At 41.2% G+C, this 22,122-nt stretch overlaps 1 protein-coding gene across 2 annotated transcripts; it reads right to left on the bottom strand.

Annotated features, from left to right (window-relative positions):
* Positions 1-938: 938 nt before the first annotated feature.
* Positions 939-22,116, bottom strand: LOC115475511 (matrix metalloproteinase-21-like). 2 transcript variants are annotated; one of them, XM_030211271.1, is made up of 8 exons: positions 21,868-22,110; positions 11,796-12,127; positions 8,931-9,627; positions 6,482-6,621; positions 3,839-3,980; positions 3,277-3,534; positions 1,887-2,059; positions 939-1,471 (listed from the first exon to the last, which is right to left on the bottom strand). In XM_030211271.1, exons 2-8 carry the CDS (start codon positions 11,967-11,969, stop codon positions 1,166-1,168), a joined length of 1,890 nt encoding a protein of 629 aa, XP_030067131.1. In that variant the 5' UTR covers positions 11,970-12,127; positions 21,868-22,110; the 3' UTR covers positions 939-1,165. The 2 variants fall into 2 exon arrangements, with proteins under 2 accessions (XP_030067131.1, XP_030067132.1); XM_030211272.1 differs by lacking the exon at positions 3,277-3,534 and having other exon boundaries at positions 21,868-22,116.
* Positions 22,117-22,122: the final 6 nt, after the last annotated feature.

Consider the following 22,122-nt stretch of genomic DNA (forward strand, 5'->3'; position numbering starts at 1 on the left):
GTGAACAATAGCATTTTCTGAAATTAGGTAGAATGATGATTTCAGGTATGGGTAACAAGTTTCCTCTGCAAACTGTTGCTAGCTGTGATCCTCCTAGGCATTGGAGAGCATTACATTTTGGAATAATTGTGAGATATGCCTAGTTATCCTTCCATGTAAGCATTGCATGCATGGACGTAAAATACGGTTAATCTTGGTTTACCTGTAGAGAAAAAACTTAGCAACAAAGTGCCAATAATCACAGAAGTGAATTAACCCCCTTACCAGTGAAAGGTTTAAAAATAATCCTGATGTTTCTTTAGAGTGAAAATTCATGCAAGAAGAGGAAGGCACCTCTGTGTCTGAAAATCCAAGTAATTTTAATAAGGGAGGAAATGACAGCCATGCTTGTGCATGGATCTACTAGTGCTTTTCAACTTTGACTGTATTAAATTTGACTCCACCCTTATCAGAGGTAATTTTTAATAGGTGTCTTGCCTGTTATTTCTACCCCAGCCCGCAGATTTGGAACCTGTGCAGGGAAAAACAGTGATTCTTGGAAGTGAGTCAGAGGGGAGATGAGTGGTGCTGTGCCAGAGCTGTCTTCACCAGTGGGAGGGTTCTACATCTGTTGGTAGGCAAATCTGGGTTAGGGTCTGAGTTTGGGGCCAGCACAAGGCAGAAGATTCATCTAGGGTGCCCAGTACCCTTGCATTAGCCCTGTGGTTTCATTTTATTTTGTTTGTAAAAGTAGTACACCTTGCAGTAAAAATCAAGGGATGTCTGAAAGCATGTTGATAAAATTTCTTCATTTATTTATTCTTCTCACACCTTTTTCAGTAGTAGCTCAAGGTGAGCTACATTCAAGTACACTGGGTATTTTTCTGTCCCTGGAGGGCTCACACTCTTAAGTTTGTACCTGAGGCAATGGAGGGTTAAATGACTTGCCCAATATCACAAGGAGCAGCAGTGGGATTTGAACCAGCCATCTCTGGATATCAAGGTCGGTGTGGCTAGGCCACTCCTCCGTAGTCACAGCTAAGTAATGAGCAGTCATATTGACTTGAAAGAAGCGAGAGGACAAGAAGCGTCAACTTGCTATAAACATTATAATGGAGTAGGAAAGAAGGGTAGAATTCTGGTGGTGATAGTTTTCCATTTGATGACTGTGCAGTCCTTGTCCTTCTTACATGGTCAAGAAGAGCATGGAAGAATGGACATCACAAATGTCAAACCACTTACTGTTGATTTTCTTTCTTGGCAATAATCCATTAAAGGGCAGTGAGCCATTGACTTGTCGGTCCCAATCATCCACCATTTTCCAGTAAAACTTATCTTTAATGAAGAAGGTAGCCTGGTGGGTGTAGGAGAAATACACAGCTTCTAAATTCCCTATCGGATGATCTCCTGGATCCACAGCTGGAAATACATCAATGATGTTCTTTGGGAATCCATTCATTTTTTGATAAAGATCAGCATTGAAGGCGGTTACCTTTGGAGAGACAAATATTGTGGGGGATTGCTCAATAAGAGTTTTAAAGTCCTGAAAGTGTTTGCAATGCGGCGGGATTCAGATACTATCCTTGTCTCTACCACCTCCACTAGGAGGCTGTTCCATGCATCCATTACCTTTTCTATAAAGAAAGATCTCCTTACATTACTCCTGAGTCAACCCCCATCACCTGCATCTTATGACGCCTTGTTCTAGAGCTTTCTTTCAATTGAAGAGGATAGCTTAAAGGTATTTAAATGTCTGTAATATCTTCCCTATCTTGCCTTTCCTCCAGGATATACTTGTTTAGATCTTTAACTCTGTCCCTCTATACTTTATGACAAACACCATTCGCCATTTTAGTATTTCCTGATTTGTTTTATCTCCATTCATTGGCTAATGATGACATACTTACATTAATTCCCCTAAAGAAATAGATGATACGTTGTTTCTTGTCAAAAAAAGTTGCATCAACTGGGCTTGGAGCTCCAGGGAACACCTCTGTGATGAGCTTTGGATATCTGTTTCCTTGTGCATCTTCTGTGAAAGTCATGTCATTGTGAGGGTCATAGCGCCAGATCTGTGTACCTACATAATGCAACGGGAAACATGTTTAAACCTGAGCTGAATCCTGTATGTTTAACTACACCCCACAGATTACACAATTATGTGTATGTGGAATTAATTAGCAACCATGCTCATACTTGTGAAAAGTTGCATAATTCCTCTGAGTACAGGGTGCAGAAAGTTCCCTGGAGCACACACAAGGCAGCAGACAGTGCAGCTGAGCATGGCAGGAGCAAGCAGAGGCGATTGGTTTGGGTTGACTGCTCCTGTGTGCTCCCACTGCATTGAGATAAAAAGAAGGAGGAAAAGCAGAAGCATGTCAGAGGATGACTGCTCAATCTGCCTGCCTAAGACCTGCAGAATATCTTGAGAAGGAGGGAAAGCACTTGGCCTACATCGCGGTATGTGCTGTGGGTCCATCTCATCCTCTTCATTGCTGAGCAGGTTCCCAGCTGGACTTTCTTCCACAGCTTTCCCCCTAGCTGGAGTGCATTGGTGGGAGTAGGGGCCAGGAATATGGACTGCTGGCCTGAAATAGTGGGTTGGGATGGGAGACAGAGTTTGTTGACTGCAGAAAGGTCAAGGAAAGGGGTGTCTGGGGAGAGAGAGGGGAGGTACTGATCAGAAGGGGGGATCCAATGGGGAAGAGGGAGAGGGAGATACTTGATGTGGAGGGGTGATCCTGGTAAGGAAGGGAAGGAGGATATGGGGATCTGATTGGGAGGGACAGTAGAGTTCCCTGCATGGAAAGTGAGAAGGATAGGGAAGGGAGGTAGACAGGGTGTGCCTGATGGTGGAGAAGAGGTTCCTGAAGAGAACAGGGAGATCTGAATGGGGAGGGAAGATAAAAGCAGTGACTGATGGGGAAAAGTGGGACAGAGGGGAATCTTGGTGGGGAAGGGAGAAAGGGGTGCCTATAATGGAAGAGGGAGCACAAGGGTATCTGATTAGGGAAAACCCCAAGATTGGGCAAGGGAGAGGGAGAGCTCAAGAATCAAGGGGTGCTCCTTGTACTACACTTTGACACATACTGAACTTCTCTGCTCTGCAGCAACACACTCACTGTGTCTTTTTCCCTAAAGGGGATTAATAATGTACTATTTCATATAAAATGTAAAGCAACTTAGATTGCTTTTGCATAATTTTTACATTTTTGCAGCATAATTTTCTTTTTTTTTTTTTGTCTGCAGAAAATAAGGTGTGGTTAATGGACGATTTGCTTTTACACCAAGCTGTACCTTTGAAGAAATATTGAGCGTCCTTGCTCCAAGTCCATACATGGATATAAGAATCAATGCCAAAGTCAGGAAGTCCTCTCCATCCCACTTTAATGGGGATCGGGTCTCCAAATCGTGTTCGTTTGCTCTTATTCTCATACATCCAGTACCAGTTGGTCTTGAAGAAGTAAGTGTTGAACCGATAAACTACTTTCCCATGTTGAGTTGTCTCCTTCCGAACCCAATCAAATATGGTGCTAAAAGAACCTTCACAAGAACCTACAGGTGAGAGAAATTTGTTTTTGAATGTCTTAGTGCCTGTAGGGGTGTGTTTCACCCTTACTAGACCATATCATCCTTGGATATGTGCTAAGTCAAACTTGACAGATGATCCATGCCTGAAATAGCTGTAAAACAATCACTACTGTTACAAATGATTCCAATAGGGCAGGGAAATATCTTGCTATAACATTATTAGCAATTCATTTTTACATTGTGGCTTTTCTACAGCCTAGTCTGCATTTGTAAAAGTCAGAGAAATGCTTGTAACTTTGATTTTAAAGGCTTACCTTCCTTCACTCACCGTATCTTAACTGAATTGCTTTTCTGTCTTCCAAGTTCAGCTCAAATCGACCATCTTCTGGAACATAGTTTGGCTGCATCACAGAGCCTGGGTGATTGATATGGGGCAGTCCAAGAGCATGACCAATCTCATGAACAGCCACCTGTAACAGAACATTTTCTTCATCTATCATAAAGTTCAGCCATTTCTAATTTTTTTGCTCATTCTTGACATTATTCTGGGTTTAAGTGTCTCACTAATAAAATTGAAGGGCTCTTTTAGTAAAGTACAATAATGTTTTGCACTTACTGTTCAAATTGCTCTTATGTGGAGTCAGTGGACACCATTTTGTTACTGGAGCCTGATGAGACAAAGCGGAGGGGGACCACTCCCACTAGCCTACCGAGGATGACCCCATAAGTGGGGTTCTTGGGAGGGCCAAGTGTCAACATGCTGTTTGGGGAAGGGGCTTCAGAGGATTGGATTGGGTGGGAATGGACTTTCAGGGGTATCAGATTAGATGGGGGGGATGATCTTGGGGGACTAATTTAAGAGGAGACTGGATCGGTTAGGGAAGGAGTGATCATATGGGGGGGGGGATTGGGGAAAACAGAAAAGAGGATCAGCTGCCACAGTCACTTTGCAAACCTGCTGCACTTACCGCCTCTTCTTCAGATAGCAGTAAGTACAGTCATGTGATTGACAGTTGTGACGGTAAGCATGTGGTACTATACTGAGCACTAGCTGTCATTGATGGCCATTCCTGTACTCCATGCTCACTCACTGCGCCTACCTGTGTAAAGTAACTAGTATGGGATTTTTTTTTCTGTGCTGGTTGTTACATTCGGGTACACACACAAGCTCATTTTCAAAGCACTTAGCCTCCCAAAGTTCCATAGAAACCTATGGAACTTAGCCTCCCAAAGTGCTTTGAAAATATGCCTGTATGTGTCTCCCTGTCCTTGGAGGGCTCACTGTCTAAGTTCATACCTGTAGGGGCAAGTGACTTGCCCAAGATCACAAGGAACGGTAGTGGGATTTGAACCAGGCACCCCTGGATGTGAAGCCCAGTGCTCTAACCACTTTTTGCCACACATTAGACGTTAACGTAGGTCAGTACTAACATCTAACATACAGTAAAATCCACTCTAGCTGCTTAACACAGCCTAGTAAAAGGGTCTCTTAGATTATCCATATTATCATTTATAGTATGCTATAGTAGTTCAGTCTTGCCTTTACATTCCTCTAACAAAATATGTCACGTCTGTTCTAGGTGAATTATATCTATCAGTAACAGGATATTTCTATTTGCATAATCAAGTCATCATTACCCTGTTGAAGATGTCATGTAGGATGCCAGCTATAATGTTACCTGGGACCATCAAGTCATACTTTCTATATCTTACATGCCAGCTGTGCCATTGTGCGGATTTAGCCTCTTAACTGCCGGAGTTAATCAAATAAATCATCAGCTTTAACATTTCAAGCCTACTGACCAGTTAACGTTTAACTAGAAGGTTTGATCTCTAGAGGTTAACTGATTAATAGGAGGAAGGCTGACAGGTGTGCTGGGAGTGGGATAGTTTATCCAATTAATTTGAACTGGATAGCATTGATATTCAGTGCTGACCAATTAAAGATAAGGCCTGCTGCAGAAACAGCAGGAGTAATATACATGGAGGCGTATTTTCAAAGCACTTAGACTTCCAAAGTTCCATAGTAACCTATGGAACTTTGTAAGTCTAAATGCTTTGAAACAGCTTTTACTCCATCACGGGGTGCTGAAGGTGCAGAACAGCCCATGATACTGCCTTTCATATTATGGACTACTAATCAGAGCACTGTTATAGAAAACTGCTGATCAGCCTGATAGTCTATTGGTATACTCAATGTAATCAAGTGATAATCAGTTTAAGAGAAAGCCATGAGCTGATAATTGATGTCCTTAGTTCAGCCAGACACAAATGAATATGAGGTAATGTTCTATAGAGTAGAGAGTTTATTTGGGGTTTTAGCTCATGCCTTTTGGCAGTAACTTAAGTTATGTTCTGATGAGATAGCTATTTCCCTGTCCCAGGAGGCTTTGTCTAATTTTGTACCTGAGACAATGGTGGGTCAAACGACTTGCCCAAGGTGGCAAGGAGCAGCAGTGGAAGTTGATGCCTGGCTTCCCCTGTTCACAGGACACTGCTCTTGCCAGTAGGCTACTCCCCTCTCCTTATATACAGGAACATACAGTGGACTCAAGTCTATAAATGGTGCCTAAAAAATCAGCACAAAAAAAATAGTGCTAACTTAAAGTTAGGTGTCATTTATAGAATAGCGTTTAGTGCAAGGAACCACAACTACATTTAGGCGTGACCACGTACATTGATGAAACCTTGGTGTAAATCTCTTTGCCTAAATTTGGCACAGATCCACTTTATTCTATAGCAATGTGTGTAAATTAAAGGAGCACCCCTGATTGGCTCATTACCCTCCCATGGCTGTGTCCCCTTTTTTGGACCCAGGTGTAAAATTTATGCTCATACATTTTAATTAAATCCAATTAGCACCAATAATTGCTTGTTAAGATCTCAGTTATCAGCACTAATTGGTTTATTATTCAATTAAATTGCACACGCAATGTAGGTATAGCTAGAAAGATATGGAAAGAGAAAGTACCTTGAGCAGGCTGATGCCCTGTACACTGGATGTGCCAACAAAATGTTCATCGTCATCAAAATGGATGTCGCCTAAGTACCAGGCATGTGCAAATTGCTGCCCTACTCCATCAAATGCCTGTGAGCAACCCAGGTGCTGCCCTGAAAGAGAAACCCAAATCCAGTTAAGAAACTGTTCTGTGTATTGGTCCCCCTTGACCCAAAGTCAAGCAGTGTCTATTTATAATGGGGGCTCCACACTGGAAGATGATACGTCTAATCATAACAAATAATTTAGATGGGATTTCTAAGCTTAGGGTTTTTTTGTTTGCTTAATTCAGAGCTAAAGGCAAAAATGGCAGTAGTTCAAGACAAAGAAAACTTGTCTAGCAATAATGGAAGAGTTACGACCAAATATAAAATACATTTTCTGCAGAAAATTTAAAAAAGGCAACTATAGCATAATATTCTATTTTGAGTAGATATTAAGGAGGAAGTTCTATAAATAGTGCCTAAAGTTAGGCAGTAATTTTGTGCCCAACGTTCGACATGGAAACGTGTTCTAATGGATGCAAGGTGCCGAAATGGGACTGAAACGGAAAACTGGTGCAGAAATACACTTGTGCACCCAGTTATAGGATAGCACCTAAGTGAATCCATGTGCAAGTGCAAAGGGGGAATTCCCATGGGAGGGGCGTGAGCTGGTCAGGGGCATTCTAGAAAATTGTGCACAGTATTATAAAATACCGCAAATGCGCACCCAACTTGCACACCAGAATTTACACCTGTTTTTAGTTGGTGTAAGTCTTTGTACCCAAAGTTGGGTGCAGAATTCAGCGCCCATTGCTACTCTATAAAGGTGCTCGTCCTTGACTGCCCTTTATAGAATAGTGCTGGCACCAAATTTTTTCGGCACCCATATTTGGGTGCCCTTTACTGAATCCAGTCCTTAGTGTATAAACATAACATACCTGTGGTATGAGACACTTACCCCTTCATTTTATAGCTTGCCACCTAATGTTAAGTACCAAGTGTAGGAGCACTTATCTGCATCAGAGCCACTAATAATTGACAATTGCGTAAATGCTAAGCACTATTTTATAATGTACGCACCAAAGTTGCTTAGCACATAATTGTAAGATGCATACACATAGGTGAAGCATGGATGGCCATGTGCATGTCACCAAGTGACATGTGCAGCTTAGAGAATAGTATCAGTTCTTGTGTTGCATGGCGCACTTAGGTGGCAAGTCATTGACCTGTCACAAGAGGGCAAAGCCTAAATTTTGCCATGCCAACATGGCTTTGTGCTAGTGTTCTATAATGGTTTAGGCATTCCCTGGAGCCATTACAGAAATTACACTAAACCTATCCTATTGTAGCACCTACTTCACCATTATAGAAATGACACTGTCGGGCTTATTTTTGAAAGAGAAGGGCGCCCATCTTTCGACACAAATCAGGAGATGGGTGTCCTTCTCCCAGGGTCACCCAAATTGGCATAATTGAAAGCCAATTTTGGGCGTCCTTAACTGCTTTCTGTCGCAGTGACGACCAAAGTTCACGGGGGCATGTCGGAAGCATAACGAAGGCAGGACTGAGGTATGCTTAACACATGGGCGTCCTCGGCTGATAATGGAAAAAAGAAGGGCGTCCCTGACGAACACTTGGCTGACTTTACTTGGAATCGGGGATGACCTCCCCTTACTTCCCCAGTGGTCACTAACCCCCTCCCACCCTAAAAAAAATTTAATATTTTTTCCAGCCGCTATGCTAGCCTCAAATATCATACCCAGCTCCATGACAGCAGTATGCAGGTCCCTGGAGCAGTTTTAGTGGGTACTGCAGTGCACTTCAGGCAGGCGGACCAAGGCCCATCTCCCCCCCTACCTGTTATACTTGTGGTGGTAAATGTGAGCCCTCCAAAACCCACCACAAACCCACTGTACTCACATGTAGGTGCCCCCTTCATCCCTAAGGGCTATGATAGTGGTGTACAGTTGTGGGGAGTGAGTTTGGGGGGGGCTCAGCACACAAGGTAAGGGAGCTATGCACCTGGGAGCTTTTTCTGAAGCCCACTGCAGTGCCCCCTAGGATGCCCGGTTGGTGTCCTAGCATGAGAGGGGGACCAGTGCACTATGAATGCTGGCTTCTCCCACAACCAAATGGCTTGGATTTGGTCGTTTTTGAGATGGACGTCCTCGATTTCCATTATCGCTGAAAATCGGGGACGACCATCTCTAAGGTTGACCTAAATGTTGAGATTTGGGCATCCCCGACCATATTATCAAAATGAAAGATGGCCGCCCATCTTGTTTTGATAATACAGGTTTCCCCGCCCCTTTCCCGGGGACGTCCTGCAAGGACGTCCTAGGAAAACTTGGGAGTCCCATTCGATTATGCCCCTCCACAGTCATTTTTATTAAATTTGTGTAAGAACATGCAGAATATGATTTACCTCTAGCACATACCTGTGCCAAATCCAAGTCTTATGTCTACATCACTAGATTCCATGTCCTCCTCAAACTGGACAGGAATGACCTCACTCCACATACGGAAGGCCAGGTTCAGAATGATCTTTTGTTGATCCAAGCTCAGTTGCATGCTGTACCCTTCTCCAATAAGCTTCCACTTTAGTGTAGTCTTGGAAAAGCTTAGAGAACTGCCCACTCCTAGAGCATCTTCATAATGCCTTTTCCTTCTTGTGTGTGTTATTAGTCGAGAGAGGAAGTGCTTCTGTCTTGCATGGGTTACTTCTATTGTGTTGTTTGTGGAGTTAGAAGAAGAGCTGTTTTCGGCATTGGTCATACTCCTGATCATGTCATTATTATTCAGTGTTTCATTTGCGATGGTGCCATTAAATTGAACTTTGCGATCAGGAACACCACACCTTGGTTTGTTCATAGCCATTTTGGTTGGTTCATCCAGGATGCCAGTGATCTGTAGCCCATTGGCTTTCTGAAAACGTTTTAATGGTTCAATAAAACTGGAACTGGTCCTTGAACTCTTGGGTAAATCTGTCTCATGTCTCTTGGACAATTCTCCTTCAAAAATCAGTTGTGAAACATCGTTAGGAGCTTTGTCTGTGTCTGTTGGCTTTGGGCCATCATGGAACGCTTGTTCTTCCCAGTTCACAGGTTCTTTCCAACCATATCTATTCAAGAATAGCTATTGAGCAAAGGGAATAAAACAGATAAAAAGAAGCACAGGATGGACAAGTACAACATCAGTGAAGCCAGCTAAAACTTTGGACAGCTTTTGCTTTGGTCATTGAATTGACTTAATAGGGATTTTCTTGTTTTAGAATTACTAATAGGTCTGTGATGATAGAAAACATATTGGTTACTTTAATACCACAAGTGATACACAAAGCATTTTCCAAAACTCAGTATAGAGCAACTGTAGTCCTCAGGGACCTCAACCAGTTCTGGTTTTCAATCTAATCTAATCTGTCATTTTTAGACCGCTAAATTCCCACAGAGGGTCCAAAGCGGTTTACAATAAGAGCAGAAAATACAATATAATAAAACATTAATACATAACAGAATAAAAATAAACAGTTACAAATCTTTAACCCAGATCAACAAGTAAGTATTTATCAAATAAAACAGTCTTAAGGTTCTTGCGAATATAACAGAAGAATTTTCATGCCTAAGATTAATTGGAAGAGATTTCCAATATAAAGCAGCCTGATAAATGTGTAAGATGGCCACAATGTATTTGCAGTTCTTAAGACTGGAGTAGGCCTTACTCAGAGTTAATATTTTGTTAGAAGATACATTTTTTGATTCATGGAGGTTTTGGAATAACTTTAGAGATTAATTATAATTCATAACAAGGCATAATAAAAGCAAACTTCCACACAGTGCTTGTGGGCAAACTTGATCTAAGTTCACATGAATTAAAACAGAATGATCAAAATATGATTCATAGGGAGTGATTTAATATGAACTCAAAATGGTAAGAGACACTGAGGGATAAAAAGGATCTGAGCGTTGTCAGTCAGTGTGATAAAGCAGCAAGAAAGAAATCTCAGGTGTATGAAACAAGTTATCACCACCCTTGCACAGGACTAGCAAAACTAACCCATTTGGAGAAATTGCCCTCAAGAGAGACCATGGAGAAACCCTACTGCATATGCAGGATTCATTGCTAGAAACCATACGTTTGTAAGAACAGTGGAATGGCAGAAGTAATTCAGAAGAGAGCTACTAAATCAATGTAGGACTTAAAATATAAACCCTGCAGAGAAAGAAGGGAAATTGCGTGTGGTGGGATTACTCAAATATTTAGCAGACTTCAGTAAATTACAAGAAGATATAATTTTCCATAGAAGGTGATCAACGACAAGAGATCACAGTATGAAGTTGTGTGGAGGAAAGTTCAGTGAAAATACTGTTATTGAGGTGGTGGGTGCCTGGAATTACCTACTGACAGAGATCACAGTAATCAAAACAGTGACCAAATTCAACCCAGATTAAGACAGATACAGAGGGTAATAACAAAAAGAAGGAAAGGAAACAATCAGAAACAGATTGGGTGAATCTACAGGTCACAATCTTCTAACAGCTTCAAGAACATAAGGGGGGAAATTCTATAAATGGCACCCAAAGGTAGGCACTGGCAAGATCCGCATTAAGCTTGCATTCTATAAAGGGCATTCCACACTTAGCGCAGTTTACAGAATAGCGCTTAGTGCCAATTCCAGTGCCCAACTTTGGGCATGAAGACTTATGACTGCTGAAACCTGGTGTAAATCCTGGCACACAAGTTGGGCGTGCAATCCAGGAATTCTATAACATTGTGCCTAAATTTTGGGAATGTTCCCGACCTGCCCATGCCCTCCATGACCATGTCTACTTTTGAGTTGCGCACAAGACACTTTGGGTGCACAGTGTTACAGAATAGTGCTTAGTCAGATGTGCATGTAAATGTAAATTAATGCCAATTAACCCCAGTAATTGATTGTTAGTGGCTCATCAACTAATTATTTTATGTATGTCTCTGCCCAGAGCGCCCAAATTTGGGTGATCTTTATAGAATCTAGGGAAGTTGTGATCTGCTGGGGAGGTCAAAAGTCCAACATCCTCCCTTTGATGGTGGCCAATCCAGGTCGTTAGGACACACCCAGCAGATCCTAAACAGTAGATCCATTCCTTGCAAAAGGGCCAGTTTGATAAATTAGTGAAAAGACTGGTGTGATGTTGCCTATTCACAACTAGTTTTAAAAAGCATTCACTCTTTTCCTCTTATGTGTATTACTGAAGTCTGTTTGATTACAGTGTCAGAAAACCACAACAACTTCAATGAAGGACATCCATCTCCTGCAACCTTACCTGTGCAGCTTCTGCAGTGAGGACGGCATCCGCGTGTGGCAGGAGCGACTGCTCAATATCAGAATGATCTCGGCTGTGAAAGAGTTTTTCAGTTCTTAGTGGTCTTGTTGCCAGCATCATGGAGAAGAGAATGCTTTGGAAGAAACTAAAGATGGGTTGAGCAGCCCACTCCATGCTGGATCTGTCTCTATGTGGGTCCTCCTTAGCATGCAGTCCTTGAAGGGAGATCTTATTCTTCTCTCAGTGGGTCTAATCCCTTCCCTTGGACAGTTCTTGCATGCTGTGTCAATTTGTTCACTAGGTATGCTCTCCTTTCAGTGATGGTGCATGGCCTAATGAAGAAAATAAAGACATGTGACAGTGCCCTTCTTCACTTCTCAATGGTAGAAATAATTTGGAGAGTATGTAGCTCTCTTTCATACTTCCAATTAGTATATATCGCTGTGCACAGTACATGGAAGAATTACCTGAACATTGCATTATAGCGGGTTGCGTGAGTTCTTCACAATCTGATATTCCTGCCTGGTTCTAACCCCACTGCATACCCAGAAAGCTATAAAGGCAATCTATAAACATAGTTTAAAAAGCAAACTGTGGATATTAACATCATTTTAGAGAAGATGACTCAAGGTTGCAAAATGTTTGCAGGAGGAAAGGGTTTTCAACTTTTGTTTGTAAGTAACAGAGGGTTCTGTGGCTGAATGAGAGCTGTGGTATCATGATGGAAAATAAAAAAAGATTTATGCCAAATGCTATGGTGCTCACAGCAACAAGGGGTGGAAGGGAAAATAGTTCCAAAAGACTCAGGCAAACTATGAAGTCTTAAACTTTCTGAAAACAGTTTATTGCCAAAATACACAGACAGTAATCCACAAAGATATGAGGAGGTAACCCAGGTGACCCTACATGGGCTGTGTTTCGGCACTAAGCCTTCCTCAGGGATCGCTAAAGGTTAAACTAGTTAACATCGACAATAAGCTGAATGAGAGGCCCTTGATGCTAAATAGGAGTGGACTTTAAGATCGGAGTTCTTTGTTACACTCCATTTTTATTTATCCACAAGTTTAGTGTTTGTCTTTCTCATATTCTGTTTGGCATGCTGGATTGTAAACCGTCTTGTCATCGAAGGTTAATTTGATAGTATAACAAATGTACAAATCCATCAATCAATCAATATCAGAGACAAAAATAAATAAAAGGAGGCAATATTTGAAGACAAATAGATAATTGAAAATGAAAAAGGTGCTAATAGTAAATTTGGTTTCCAACATATTCCCCCTCTAAAGGTCTGCAGAGTGGGATAAGCATTAAAAAAAACAACAGAATTTTCAGTGATTTAAAAAATTAATCAATTTCAGTGAAACAGAGGGAAAAAACACTTTAACTGTAAGTAAGCATTTTGTCAATGAGGACAGGCAAGCATGTTTTCCACCTCTTCTCCAGCCTTTCCTCCCATTCTCCTCTCTCCCACCATTCCTTTCACTCTAATTGCTGCTGGTCCTCTTTTCATCTCTTCCCCCCCAATCTGGATGCTAGGAGAGGAATGGCATTCTTCTTGGCTCTTCATCTGCTGCCAAACCATGCTTGAATTTCTGTCAATTTCTGCTCCCAAGGGCCTTTATGTCCTGGGTGCTGCCTCTCCCACCTAACGCAAGTTATGGCCCCGGTATTTTATTGCCAGGAAAGGAGAAGAAACGGAAGAGAGAAATCTGGTAGTCAACATCACACTGATTAAAATACAAAACAAACAAACAAACAAAAAAACACAACAAACATCCCAGAAGGGACAAATTGACAGACAAGAAAGTACATTAAAGTAGTCAAGCCTGACTCTGATCCCAGTGCTAACAGTGCAACTTTTTAGGGTAAAGGTGATGGGGTCAGGATGGGGAGAGATGACTTAGCAAGGGTAAGGTGAGTCAGTAGGCTCCTCTGGTGAAGTTCATTGGGTTTCAACAAGTAAACGAGTATCATAGCAAAGAGGACTATGGTAAGCTTTAGTGCAATTGTGAAGGGAAGAAGTAGTAGCTCCATGAATCAGAAAGTTATACGATAACAGAGAGCCTATTAAAGAGAAAGGAACCTAAAGGGCCTCATTTACTTCTTATACAACATGATCAGTGAGACGAGATGATAAAGGGTGGGGGAGGGGGTGTTTCAGAAAATCCTGGCATGAAATGTCCTTGAAGTCACTATATGAAACCTAATTTATGGTATAACCTTCTTAGTAGCTTTAAAAAGTAACACAACCATGGACTGATGGAAGGGGGGGGGGGGGGAGGAAGGTCCTGTTCTGCTCATCTTTGCAATAAAATCCATGAGTCTGGAAAACTTCCACCATTAGTTCTGAATCATTACTCAAAGTGATATTAAAAGATTTGCCTGATTGAAGATGCTGAAAATAGAGCTGCTGGTATCCAGAGTAACAGGGTCAAGCAGGGCTGGATTTACTTACAAGCTAGACAAGCTACAGCTTACAGCCTCACCTTACATGGAGCCTCACATCTCACTAGCATGGAAAAGTATTAAATCTAAAATGTACATCCTACTTAATCAATGGGGAGCCTCTTAAATGTTACAGCTTAGGGGCCACAATAGTCATAAATGTGGCTCTGGAGACAAGGGTTTCTCCATGGGCTGGAATTGTGAGGTCTATATTTTGGCTGTGAACCAGAGGAAGCGCAGAGTTCAGAGTTTAAGGAAGGAGCTGCACACTGAGGGCACTCATTGCTGAACAGAAACCTGAGCAGTGAAAAAAGCAGAACAGTAGACAGTGTAACAATGCTATAAGGCTGGAAGCCTCCGAAGAATTTTTAAAAATTGTATTTATTTAGAGTTAGCTGATGGCTTTTCTTTTTTTTTTAAATTCTTTATTCCATTTAAACATATTTTACAAGAAACATCTTGATTGGAAAAGCATCGTAAAGATAAGGTTAATCATATTAAAGGAAAAAAAAAGGAAAGAATACATTTTTCCTTTAAGTAAATAATGATACTCAAGTCCATAATTTAGGATCCAAGATTTAGGAATTCCGGGAGTAAATCATGTAAATTACAAAGAGAAAAATATAATTAAGGAATATCATACTCTTACTAAGTTGAGTTAATTATAATTCAACGCTCATCCCTTGTCACCGATGCTATCAGGGCTGTCACATGTGCCGGTTCTGTAAAGACATATTTCTTCTCAGCAAGTCTTATTATGCACTTGCAGGGGTATCTTAAAAAAAAGGTGCCCCCCAAGTGCAGCACTTCAGACTTAAGGAGCAAAAATTGTTTCCTTCGTCTACGTGTCTCTTTGGAGACATCAGGAAATAATAATACTTTAAAACCCAAAAGGGGTTTATCTTTATTTTGGAAAAATAGACAAAAGATCCAATTTTTATCGGGTAATAATGCAATGGTTGCAACCAAGGTCACAGCCACTGCTAATTCAGTGTCAGAAGTCTCAAGCAAATGGGATACATCTAATGAATTTTCCAAAACTTGGTTCGGTTCCTTTCCTGGTATACAATATGCTAAAGTAAATGGAGGCAAATTATGTTCTGGTATATTCAAAATTCCCCGCATATATCATTTTAGCATATCAAGAGGAGCAACAGTCATAATCCTGGGAAAATTGACAAATCTTAGATTATGATTTTTAGTATAATTGTCAAACATTTCAGTTTTTCTCCTAAGACTTGTCAAGTCGTTTGTCATCAACGTTTGTACTGATTCCAGTTTCATAACTCTTTGTTCCATTTTTTCTCCTTTATCTTCAGTAAGTTTAATCTTTTCCTCTATCTCTTGTATAGCCGTTTCTAGTGAATTTACTTTAGGTATAGTCTCATTAATTTGCTTCAAAAAAGTCTGCCCCAGATTAGAGACCAAATCCCATAATGCGTCAAGTGTAACCTCTTTTGGCTTGACTACTAACTCGACTGGAATTGCAAACCTTTCAGAAGACTTCACAGGTGGCTTGTCCTGACCCTCGGTTCCTGCCTTCTCAGTTCGTGGCGGTCTCACAGGCTCAAGGCCCTCCATTCCTCTCTCTGTTAAAAGCAAACCTTCAGCTCGGCGTTCTTCCGGGTCAATAATACCCTCGCGGGGAGACCCCGTCGAGTCATCGAGAAAGGAGCTCGCTCCAACCGGCTGAGGAGGTGGGGTACGCATAGCGGGGCTCAGCGTGGTCTCAAAGCCAGGGGAAGTCGATTCGCCCAAAACGCCGACACTCCCTACTGGCAGCATTCCGCTATCCAAATTAACCCTCTGCGGTCTCAGAAATCTCTCAATATATCCAGGTAAAGAAGGAGTCAGCGACGAGGCTCTGGCCGCTAGCTTCCCTCTGCGCTTCGGCATTGTTAATCGGAAGTGAGGATCGCAGCAACTTAGTAAGATGCGGCCATCTTGGATCCCTTCATTACTAATATTTATTTGTTTGCAAATCCAGCTGATGGCTTTTCAATGATAGCCCAAGGTGACTTACATTCTGGTATAGGAGGAAATTCTCTTACAGTTTAATCTTGTACCTGAGTCAACAGAGGTTGCAGTGACTTGTCAGTGGTTGTAAGGAACTGGATCTAAACCTTCTGGACCTTTTGGGTTTCAGCCTTCTGCTTTAACCACTAGGCTACTCCCCCACTTAAGTATACAAGGTAGGGATGGGCAGCCAAAATAATTTTGCTTTAAGGGGGATTTTCGATATGATGTCTCAATCTGACTTTGGGCATTTTGCTAAAAATGTCCACAATTCAAGTGGCAAATACAGCAATTTTTGAAACAGAAGAACACCTATCTTTTTGTCTCAAAAATGGCCATTTGCTAGACGTTGTTGTGCTGAATGTGTCTATCTTTTTGGACCATTTTTGAAAAAGAAAAATGTCCAAGTGAAAAACACAGAATCAAGCCATTGGGATGTAGGAGGTGCCAGCATTCCTAGTAGACTGGCTGCACAGACATCCCAGCAGGGCAATGGGGCACTCTAGGGGGCGCTGCTATGGACTTCACATAAAAGGTCCCAGGTACCCAGGTCACCGTTACCCCCTTATATTGTATAGTGGGCCCCCCCCCAAACCCACCAAAAACCTACTGTACCCAACTATTCACCACTACAATAGCCCTTATGGTTGCAGGTGTCACCTATATGTGGGTATAGTCGGTTTTTGGTGGGTTTGGAAGTGCTTACACTTTCCACCACAAGTGGAACAGTTAGAGTGGGATATGACCAAGGTGTTCTTCTTTACAGTCCACTGCACTGACCACTAGGCCATTCCGGGGACCTGCTTGCTGCTCTAATAGGCCTGGCCATAACATCTGAAGTTGTCATAGAGGCTGGTATGTACTGTTTCTTTCACATCTTTGGGTGGGGGGTCAGTAACCACTGGAGGAGTAAAGGGGGGGGGGGGGGGTCATGCCTTAATCTCTGGTCATTTAAGGCACTTTTTTATTAGTTGTTATTGAAACAGGTCTAGCCAAAAACATCCAACTTTTAGCCCTGGACATTTTTTATTTGCTCCATTATGGCAGAAAAAAAAAGCCAAGCTGGGGGTATGCCCAAATCCCACCTCAACAGGCCCCTGACATAATAGTAACATATTAGATGACGGCAGAAAAAGATCTGCACAGTCCATCCAGTCTGCCCAACAAGATGAACTCATGTGTGCTACTTTTTGTGTATACCTTACCTTGATTTGTATCTGTCATTTTCAGGGCACAGACCGTAGAAGTCAGCCTAGCACTAGCCCCGCCCAGCACTAGCCCCACACACCCCCTTGTGTTTTGGAAATACTGCAGATGAACTAATTAGAAAAACATCTTAAAATATGTTTAGAAAATAGCAATTTGAATGTTTTTGCAAAGGAAAATGTCCATCTGCCGGACATTCTTCTGTTTTGAAAATAAGCATATTTGTGTCATTTCCCGTATACTTTCCAACACTGGGCATAAAAGGAAAATATCATCTGCATAAGATAACATAGAGATCTCACTGCCTAAAACGTTATTACCCAGAGAACTCAGATACATATTGAATAAAGAAGGTGAAAGCGGTGAGCCATGTGGCATCCTGTATCCAGGATTCCAGCTAGATGAATTATCAGCTGTCTCTTTTTTAAGCTGGAGAAGTACCCTCTTGAGCCTTTTTCTATAGCAGAGTCCCCTTTTTTCATGTTTGTCACCCTTCTTTGAACTGCATAAAATATTCAAGGTGTGATTGCATCATGGGTTGGCACAAAAGTGGTAATTTTTAGAAACTGTTTTTGCACATAAAGGAGTGGATTCTATAAATCTTGCCTAAAAAAATCAGTGCTGAATAAAAACACTTAAGCACTATTCTGTACGCCTAGCACGTAAGTTCTGGGGGCCATGCCTAAATTTAGGCACATCCATTTGCACCAATGAAAACCTGGTGCAAATGCCCCTGCCTAAATGTATGCACAGATCCCGCTTATTCTATAATTGCATACATAACCCAAAACCACACCCACGATTCGGCCTGAACCACCCATGACCCTCCCATTTCTGCACATCTTTTTCATGACACGTAGTTCACGCACCTACATTTATGTGTGTACATCTTAGTTGATTCCAATTAGCACCAATAATTGTTTGTTAAAAAGCCAATTATTGGCACTAATTGGCTTGTTATTCAATTAAATTGCACGTGCAAATTGGGCATGTGCCCAAATTTGTACACACAATTTTTGGCAACTTATAGAGAATTAGGGGGTAAATCCTGATTTACACACCTAAAAAAGCTTTTATAAAATTTATCCCAGGTATTCCATACATAAAAGTATGCACAATGGGAAGAAGGTGCGTACTTTTATGTGACCTCTGTATAGGCGTCTTCTGGGATGGAGTGTGGAGCATGGTCAGAGTCTCAATGTACACATATATTTAGGGTCCCTTTTACTAAGCCACGTGGGTGCCTACAAGCACCCAACGTACATCAATTTTCAGTTATTGCCTGGCTACCACGTGGCCCTTGCGGTAATTTCATTTTTGATCCGTACCCACTACACGCGCTGGACAATATTTTTATTTTCTGGCACGTGGGCGGTAATCAGTATTTTAGCCGCATAGACCATTACCACCTCTGAGACCTTACCGCTAGGTCAATGGCTGGCAATAAGGTCTCAGACCCAAAATGGACACACGGCAATTTTCATTTTGCCGCATGTCCATTTTCGGCAAAAATTTTAAAAAGGCATTTTTTACAGGTGCACTGAAAAATGATTCTGCATGTGCCCAAAGCACATTTCTACACTACTGTAGGCCATTTTTCAGCGCACTTTATTTATTTATTTAATATTTATTTTATTTATTGCATTTGTACCCCACATTTGCAGGCTCAATGTGGCTTACATAGTACAGTCAAAGGCGTTTGCCCAGTCAGTGGATAACAAATACAAAGTTGTATAGTGATCGTATGATGTATAAGTGGAGGGTTGAAATAGATGAAGATTGCGTGTTGTCCTGTGCAATCATAGTCATGCTGTGTTGGTAGGTGAAGAGGATTACTTGGGGTCGTTGGGGTACGCCTTTTTGAAGAGGTTGGTTTTTAGTGATTTCCTGAAGTTCAAGTGGTCGTGGATTGTTTTCACAGCTTTTGGGAGCCCATTCCATAGTTGTGCGCTTATGTAAGAGAAGCCGGCTGCATAAGTTGTTTTGTATTTCAGTCCTTTGCAATTTGGGTAGTGTAGGTTTAGGTAGGATCTTGATGATCTGACTTTGTTTCTTATTGGTAAGTCTATGAGGTCTGTCATGTATTCTGGGACTACGCCGTATATGATTTTGTGGACTAAGGTGCAGATTTTGAAGGTGATCCATTCTTTGATTGGGAGCCAATGCAACTTTTCTCGGAGGGGTTTGGTAAAAGGACCCCTTAATGTGCTAGTAGTTATGCCTACTCCTGAGCATGTGTAGATGTGAAGGGCAGAAGTAGCAGCTCCATCAATCTAGCCACAATAATTGCCAGTTAACCCAATATTTTATAAAGTAAGGATGGGCAGCCAGAAAATGTTCATTTCATGTCATTTCTGGGAATGTTCATTTTATTCATTTTCATTTTTCACATCTTTTCATTATAGGAGCACAGTTGTCGAGCACACACTCTTTTGAAAGAGAACATACTACACACATATGCAATAGTCTGCAAATGTGCAACTGGTGCCCTCTTTGCAAATAGGGATGTTCCAAGAAAGCAGCAGGGTAACCGATCTGCAAACTCCAAGATGGAAAACAGACAAAGCAGATACGTGTATGAAAAAAAACTGTATTTAATGGAAATTGAAATTAGAAAGCCCAACACAGGCCGTGTTTCGCCCAACTGGGCTACAAAGCCATAGGTCAACAAATAGATTTTTAAGTGGAAATTATATGATCACACAGAAATCCATTAGCCCCTGATGCAGCCCAGTTGGGCGAAACACGGCCTGTGTCGGGCTTTCTAATTTCAATTTCCATTAAATACTGTTTTTTTCATACACGTATCTGCTTTGTCTGTTTTCCCTCTTTGCAAATAGTACACACTCTCTCAAAAGAGTGTGCACTATTATTGTGAAATGATAAAATATTAATTTTAGTGTTTTTCTGCTTGTTTTCATTTGATAACAACATGCAATGACATGGAAGACTCCTCCATGCTAATTAGTTACAACACCCCTGGCGGTCTGCGTCCACCTTTTTAGAGGGACCAGTGGCATTCAGCCACACGAGATCGAGCAATAACAGGTCTGTGATGGCGTTACGTACATATTCCCCTACATTATGCAAGATAAGTAATTATATTTGAATTACAAAATAGAAAAGTAATAATACTAATATTATTATAAAATTCAACATTCACAAAAAAGAATTTAAAGTGTTTAAAAGGATCTAAATGGACCGATGATGATATAAGGTGATAAAATCCTGGTTTAATCTCGGATTGATTAATTTAACATTATTGTTTCATGAAGACTGCAGTTTAAAGTTGGTTCATAATAGCTAATCGAGTACTTGAGAAGAGACGGGATCTGTTATTTTGACATTTCCGATACTGTTGCAAATGAATGTGCATCTTATTATAAAGACATTAGGCAAAGATTTCAATATACTGTGCACAGTGACTCCAAGATCCTTTTCTTGGGTGATGATTCCTGATTATGGATGCTGCCACATGCTGTAATTGCCTCAATAAAGGAATATTTGCTCCCCCATCCCCCAAATCCACAGTGGAGATGTCTGGACACATCAGTAAATAAGCTCTCTGAATTTAATCTCTGGCTGCTAAAAAAAGAATTAACATTTTTTTGAAAAGTGCAAAAGAAAATATGCTTTTATTATCTAGTTCAAAGCTGAGGCTCTAATCACAATAATGTGACCACTCTCATTTTAAGGAATAAAAACAGATCATGTCTGATCCAAATCTCCTGGGGACTTTATAGGGGAAATATTTAGATATTTAAAACATTAAAAAAAAACTTCAGCAGGTTCTATATGGTACGAAAAATCTGCTGAGAATTCACACATGAAATGACTGCTGAAAGATAGCAGTATTTTGACTAGTTCTAGTCATTTATTTTATATTATATGTATTTATTTCTGCTTTAACTGTGTATCAATGTGTTGTTGTATTTGTTAACTGCTTTTTTTTCCATGCAAAAAGCAGTTGATTAAACAAATAAATGAAAAAAAAACAAACTTGTGTAGAATTTATGGGAAGAAGGGTGAGAGTAATTGCTCTTTAATAGCTACCTCACTTTTAGTTCTCAACTTCTGACATATAAAATCTTACCACACAACTTACATATCCCAGCACGGTGACGGAAAGCAATTACTGGCTTAACTGCCTGGTGTCTGGCAACACCCTGCTCTATAAATTCCAAAGCTTCTTGTGCAGAACCCAAGACTAGAAAAGATACTTCCAACGGATATAAAAGCAAACCCTATTTTCTCTTAGAGGAGAACTGTGCCATGGAAACCTTAAGTACCTCAGTCAATCGCACATTTTTCAGCCACAGGTGAAATTCTGCATTGTTCGCCTACCAGCTTGTATCCTAATTGTGACAGAAACCCTTGCAAGGACTACAGGCTGCTTGTAACTGACCTCTTGAGGTTCTTGGGACACCCTTGTGTCCCACGTCAGTTCTTTCTGGTTTCCATTCCAGTCTAACAGTGAGGGGCACTGTGCGTGGTGAGAGCTGCAGTCGCTGCTGAGATGTGCATCTAAGTTTAAGGAGCTTTGCCCTGAGAGCCGTGGACATCCTATATACATGACATCTCTCAGCCCCTCCCACATAACACTGGAGTCATTTTTGCATCTGTTTGCTATGGACATTTTTTTTTCTTACAGTCAAAATCT

The sequence above is a fragment of the Microcaecilia unicolor genome, chromosome 8 (genome assembly GCF_901765095.1).
Source record: "Microcaecilia unicolor chromosome 8, aMicUni1.1, whole genome shotgun sequence".
NCBI classification, from domain to species: Eukaryota; Metazoa; Chordata; class Amphibia; order Gymnophiona; family Siphonopidae; genus Microcaecilia; species Microcaecilia unicolor.

Excerpts from the sequence above, each read along its gene's own strand:
- LOC115475511 (XM_030211271.1), bottom strand. The coding sequence starts at position 11,969 with ATGGAGTGGGCTGCTCAACCCATCTTTAGTTTCTTCCAAAGCATTCTC. Across the intron at positions 3,981-6,481 it reads AGGGCATCAGCCTGCTCAAG|GTGGCTGTTCATGAGATTGG; the intron begins GTACTTTCTCTT and ends GTTCTGTTACAG. Across the intron at positions 2,060-3,276 it reads CGCTCAATATTTCTTCAAAG|GTACACAGATCTGGCGCTAT; the intron begins GTACAGCTTGGT and ends TGCATTATGTAG.